Source organism: Durio zibethinus, chromosome 18 (genome assembly GCF_047325235.1).
Source record: "Durio zibethinus cultivar Kanyao isolate XHJ-2024 chromosome 18, ASM4732523v1, whole genome shotgun sequence".
NCBI lineage: Eukaryota > Viridiplantae > Streptophyta > Magnoliopsida > Malvales > Malvaceae > Durio > Durio zibethinus.
Window position 1 is genome coordinate 22164217 of NC_143179.1, and position 6694 is coordinate 22170910.

The 6694-nt window shown below is 34.6% G+C and overlaps 1 protein-coding gene across 2 annotated transcripts; it reads left to right on the top strand.

The window, feature by feature from the left end:
* Positions 1-227: 227 nt before the first annotated feature.
* LOC111300018 (wall-associated receptor kinase-like 14) lies at positions 228-4999 on the top strand. 2 transcript variants are annotated; one of them, XM_089747966.1, is made up of 4 exons: positions 228-467; positions 750-1532; positions 3244-3321; positions 3437-4999. In XM_089747966.1, exons 2-4 carry the CDS (start codon positions 791-793, stop codon positions 4672-4674), a joined length of 2058 nt encoding a protein of 685 aa, XP_089604092.1. In that variant the 5' UTR covers positions 228-467; positions 750-790; the 3' UTR covers positions 4675-4999. The 2 variants fall into 2 exon arrangements, with proteins under 2 accessions (XP_089604092.1, XP_022751336.2); XM_022895601.2 differs by having other exon boundaries at positions 3247-3321.
* Positions 5000-6694: the final 1695 nt, after the last annotated feature.

A 6694-nucleotide genomic window follows, 5' to 3' on the forward strand; every position in this document is an offset into this window, starting at 1 on the left:
ATTTGACCAAAATTTATGATTAATTTATCTAATTATATGTTAATTCGTTGTTAATTGAAGGCTGACCACAACATTATTCCTGGGTCCCATTCCCGTAATTTAACCACTTGTTCAGGGAAATTTTCGTCTAATCAGTTCTCCATGTTCCCGAACATAAAGGACAGATCAGTCATTTCAACATAAATAAAATATTCTGTACCATACTTCTACTTGGCATGGAGTTTCAGGTAAACAACTTTGTGTACCAAACTTTCTCTTTCTCAATTCTCATTTCCTCTTCTCAATAATCTCATTTTTTTTGCGTTTTTTTTGTTTGATTTGATATGAAAACCAAAGACCGAAATCAAAGAACTTCAAACGAAGCGTTAAAGTGATACAGTTTCTGATTTGAAGCTCAGTTCTTTGGAAAAAAACAGAGCCCATTGCTGCAGCCGTTGAAGAACAACAAGAACAAAAGAAGTTCAGAGGTAAGCTCATAAATATACTCAACTAAACCAACCCCATTAATTCAAAATTTTCTCTTTTTTCTTTTGCCACATAAAAGAAAGAAATTTTATAAAAATTTCCCCAATTCACCGTGCATTGACATTTCTTTGTATTAGCATTTATTGAGATTAAATGGCCTCTCCAACGCCATGAATTGTCCTGCTTTAACTCCCCTCAATCACTCCTCCCTTTTCTCAACCTTTTTCAAGTACCCAATATTTACTTTTTACTCTGTTTCTCTTAGTCAAGCTCTGTTTTTTCAGGAAGCTGATGATTGCTCTGTTTTCTTCTTGGAGAATCCAAAATGATATCGTACCAAGCAAAATTATCCCTCTCAATAACAATAACGCTTTTTTTTGTTATCTCCCAAGCAACATCAGTTAACTCAGAGAACAAGTACCACAGCTTCTGTGCAACCAGCAATTTCACAAGAACCTTGCCGTTTCCATTCGGATTCTCACCGGGTCGGCCCATCCAACTCAGCTGCAGCTCAACAGGGGTAAGAATTGGAGAATTCCATGTTTTCAATATAACTTCCACAGACATCATCATTGACCTTCCCGCCAACTGCAACCGACGGCTGGCTTCACTCTCCGTTCTGTTCGGTGAAAACTACGCGCCTTCGACTTCTAATAGTCTTCTGCTCCAAAACTGTTCGAAGCCCTTACCAGCTCCTTGTGAAATAAGGCCAATATTTATGGAAAGATCATTCGCACTTACAAATTGCACTGCTAAGAGTGATAATATAAGTTGTTTTGCTGGCGCTGACGGTGGGCAGTTGTTGAGTTTCGAGGAAGTTAATAATACTCAGTGCCGTTTCTTGGTTTCGTCGACTTGGATTACATTTGACTCGGCGACGAACTCAGTGGTTTCCTTGGAGCTGGGACGAGTTTACTTGAAATGGTGGATAAAAGGGGACTGTAATTGTGATGAAAATGCTAATTGTAGGAATGTTACGAGAAGTAACAGTACGGTGGGGTTTACGTGCCTCTGCAAGGAAGGGTTTGAAGGAGATGGGTTCAAAGATGGCGGTGGTTGCCGGAGAGGTGAGTCAACTCTTCCGGGCCAATATTTTTGTTCTACTTATTTATTTTTTTTCTTTGTTTCGTTTATTTTTGTTTAGGTTTGGTTTTTTGTGGGTATAATGGCTGACCTTTGACCGAGGGAAGTGGGAAAGTTGATGTTTTTGGGTTATGGCTTCGGCAGGGTGACGCCTCATTTTTATGACTTGTTTGGATTAGTCGCTTTTTTTTTTTTTTTTTGACTTGGAATTTAGATTCTTGTGGAGGGAAACTATGGGATTCTTGAGTACTATCTAGAAATGGTAGTTTTAAAAGTTAAACTATATTGAAAGAATGGGCCAGAGGATGTTAAACTGCATTGAAGTTACAAGTTGATCTCTTATAGGAATCATATGGAATTTGATGTTCAGCACTTTAGCTTATCAAGTTTTAGTACTACTGAATGAAAGATGCTTCATCGAAGTGGGAAAGGGGGAATTTGTTTTGAAGTTATAGTGATTTTTGTTTGTGCTTTCCTTATTTAGTGGTTGAATTGTATCTAAAGCAGTAGTTTTTGCAGGTAAAGTTTACTAATGAACAATGTTTGCCATGAATTTAGCCTCACTAGCCGGTAAACTTGTTCATTCGGTTTTAAAGTTAAGCGTGTCCCTGAACTTTATAGCTTCTTACTTAGACAGTGTAGTTTCGGCAATGTATATAGAGAAATTATCAAATACACCGACAGTGGAGCTTTTAGCAATGTATATATCTTGCATGCAAAGCTTTGGTCTTGGTTGGGCAATGTTTAAACATTCATTTCCAAGTTATACATTCTAGAACACAATAACAGATTCCCCACACTTCACAAATTTCAACAGCAATGATTAAAATTATGTGTGAGAGTCATTGAATTGAACCGATTGCTCAACTTCGTGCTTCTCTTTAAGTTAATTTTCCTCATAGTCCAAAATGCTATGCATCTCTCTTTTATAAAGGTTCCCTCTTCAAAAAGGCAAGAAGGAAGTTGCATGGTCAATAAAGAACAGTGTTGTTTACTTGGCAAACTGAAGGAGTTTTCCCATGCTTGGGCACAATATAGTAGTATACTGCTTTGTATCACATATCTTGTCTGATGTCTGACTTTTCTCCCTGGTGGAAGCTAAGGCATGCATAAAAGTAGAATGCACTAAAAATGTTGCAGATAGATTGGGATATTACAATTCATTCTCGTAAAATCTAGAGATTAATGGTTTAGAAAGTATGGCTGGAATTTAACATCTCATTTAGTCAAACAAATTTGTTAGAATGATCTTCCTATCAGGAAGAAAATGCATTATGTAAACGTGAAATGATCTGATTATGTAAATATTTTAGCTTTAAATATACAGAACGTAAAGGGTGACATTTTTCTATAGCATTCATTGAAACTAGCATGATTCTGGTAGGAACAGTTTTCTGCTGAATGGAAAAAGAAACCCGCTAGCCTGCTGCAAAGTTTAAATTTACATATTTTATCAGTTCCACGCCTATAGTGTATGACATTGTATTTAAGCTGTGAAAATCCTGGATGCAGTGAAAGCCAGAATGTTATCCAATGACTGTCACAACAGTAGAATATGAATTTGCTGCTAACATGTGAAATATGTCTTAAATGCACAGTCTTTTGCTCTGATGATATTGAATATTATAGCTTGCATGTAATTGGATAGATTCACTAACTCCTCTTTTCCTCATTTTTTCTGAATGCTATATTCAGCAGTTTCTAATTGCAATGCTATAAAGTACATGTCTGGCGAATGCGGGGGACGTACAAGAATTGGTGCTCTTGTTGGAGGTAATTAGGCGACAAGTCACAATAATTGTATTAGAGTATTGTTTTCATCATTCTTCTTATAGTTTCTGTATTGTCTTCTTGAAGTGACCGATGAACCACGTTGTTTTGTTCTTAGGGCTTGTTGCTGGGGCTTTGCTAATGGGTGGTGTGGCTCTTTTATGTTGCTACGTTCGGCGGCGTCGTAATTCCGTCAACAAACAGATGAGTGCAAAGCGCCTTCTGTGTGAAGCTGCAGGCAATTCAAGTGTTCCTTTCTATACCTATAGAGAAATTGAAAGAGCTACTAATGGCTTCTCTGAAAAGCATAGGCTGGGGACTGGAGCCTATGGTACAGTTTATGCAGGAAAACTCCACAATGATGATTGGGTTGCCATAAAAAGGTTCAGATATAGAGACCCTGATAGTATTGACCAAGTAATGAATGAGATAAAGCTCCTTTCCTCTGTCAGTCACCCAAACCTTGTCCGCCTCTTAGGTTGCTGCATAGAGGAGGGTGAACCTATCCTGGTCTATGAATTCATGCCTAACGGAACCTTATCCCAGCATCTACAAAGGGAGAGGAGTGAAGGACTTCCATGGACAGTAAGGCTCACCATTGCCACTGAAACTGCCAAGGCCATTGCCTATCTTCACTCTGTGAACCCACCTATTTTTCACCGAGATATAAAGTCTAGCAACATACTCTTGGACTACAACTATAGATCCAAGGTAGCTGATTTTGGTCTTTCCAGGCTTGGGATGACTGAATCATCCCACATCTCAACTGCCCCCCAAGGAACACCTGGGTATCTTGATCCTCAATACCATCAGTACTTCCATCTTTCAGATAAAAGCGATGTCTACAGTTTTGGGGTTGTTCTTGTGGAGATAATAACTGCATTGAAAGTGGTCGACTTCTCACGTCCTCATAGTGATGTAAACTTGGCTGCATTCGCTAATGAAAGGATAGGAAGAGGCTGTGTCGACGAGATAATCGATCCATATCTTGACCCCCATAGAGATGCTTGGACACTGTCATCAATTCATAATGTGGCTGAGCTAGCATTTAGATGCCTTGCTTTTCATCGGGACATGAGGCCTACCATGACCGAAGTCATGGAAGAGCTAGAACAAATCAGGCTCAGCGCTTGGGTTCCAGGCATGTGCATCCAATCACCATCACCAACGGCTTCATATTGTCCATCTTCGGATGATGAAAGTGAGAAATCTCTAAATACTAAGACAGTCAAGAAGTCGGTTGTTGGAAGCCGGAGATTCACTGTGAAAGGAGATTGTTTAACTTCATTGGATGAAGTCAAAAATAGTTCTCCTGTTTCAGTCCAAGATCATTGGTTAAGTGAACAAAGCTCATGACCTTCAACAAACAGCTTGTTGGGTAGTGCATCTCAACGAGCATGAGACCTCGCAAGAACTGTTCCTGTTTGGTGTTTGCATTTTATCATTTTTTGTGAATACTCTTGCCCCACGTTGTAAAATTTTATATGTTAAAAGGATACGTTTAGTACACAAAATTATGATAAAATAGGATAAGATGATATTATGAATAGCATTAAATTAAATAATATTATCGGTTCTTGTGTTTGATGTATGTAAGGATTATGATAAGATAATTTTATTTATTTATTAAAATTATTCTTTCTCAAAGTTTATATAATTTAAATTATTAATATCAAGAGAATGGTTAATCTTCTTTATAATTTTATCTTTTTTTTTTTGTTATATACAAATCAAATATGATATATGATAATTATTGTTCTATATTATCCATAATTTTATATACTATTTTTTATTCTTTTCACAAAAAAACTTACTAGTATGTTGAACTGGAAAGTGTTTAAAAGCAATTAGTAAACTGATTAGTCAATATCTAGGCAAACCAATCAAATAATTAAAAAATTGATTAATTGAAAATTTGCATTTGTCAAAAAATGTGGAGTAAATTTCATGAAGTTCTTTAGGTGAAATTTGTCAAGTTGTTTCTTAAAAATGATTTAATAAAAATTTTAATAAAAAATTCAAACCAATAAATTAATAGAGTTCAATATGAAGATCAATAATATATATAAAATTATTAAAAATATTATTTATAATTCAAATTGATAAATATTTATTTAACGGTAAAAATTTTATTAACATTTTTGTAAAAATATATATAATTTATTAAATTTTTTTTATAAAAAAATTTACACACTTAATCTATTTGATTTTAGTTTTAATTTAGTCATTTCTAATAGAGAACTTTACAAACTTCATTTAATGAACTTTATCTAAATTTTTTCCAAAAATATATAGTAAATAAGTTTTTCTTTTTTTTTTTTTATCAAAAGCATTTGTTGTATTTTAGGAAAATTTTACAAGAATTTGAATCTAAAATTAATTTGATATCAATTCTTAAAATAGCTATATGAATTAATAAATTAAATTTTAGATCCCAATTTCCAGAGCATTTGTTTTGTTTTAGTTCATTGTTTTGTTTTTTTTTGAGTTGGCAATCCTTTTATGCTTTAGTTATGTTGCATCTGTCTACCAAGACAAAATTTACGTGAAGTTATTAGGTTAAATTTGTGAATTTTTTAAAATGATTTAATAAAAACTTCAATTAATAGTGTAAATTAATAGATTAATAAAGTTAAATGTGAAGATCAATAATATATAAAAAAATTATTAAAAATATTATTTATAATTCAAATTTGATCGATACTTACGTTTAATTTTTTTAATGAGATCTTTTAATTTATTAATTTTAATTTTTAATTTTAATTTTAATTTTTTTTAATAAAGAATTTTACAAACTTTACATATGAAATTTCGTATAAATATTTTCCTGTCAAATATGAATGTAGTTCTTGTCTGCCAAGATTTGGGGTTGTTAGGAATTTTAGTTTGTCAAAACATATGTGGAGTTATTGGAGACCCTTTTTTTTTTCCCCTTTCCGTCTGCATAAGAATACGAATATCCTAGACAAGTTTGTCGACATAGGATTTCATGCCCCAAGAAAATGAACAATGTCAAGTGTCCTCAACGGCATAGGCACTTAGCTGCCAGGACACTGCTAAAGTATAAACAGCCAGAATTCATCCCATTATCATTCGGCAGTTTTGTGACAAAGGGATGGAGACAGGAGAAGGCGACAAGAATATAACTAAGCAAAACGATACAATCAATTAATCGACACTAAGCTGCAATGTGATAAGATGGGTCGATTACATCAGAGCAAATGTTCCACTATAAAACTGGAAAAGAAAAGGATAAAAAGATGTGAAGCAATTCATATCGAAGAATTCTTTGAAGGATGTGTTATATGGTGGATTGCAAGCAATGTGGAAAAAACTCGTGGGGTGGCTGTGGCAAGCACCTAGCCACCCTCTATGC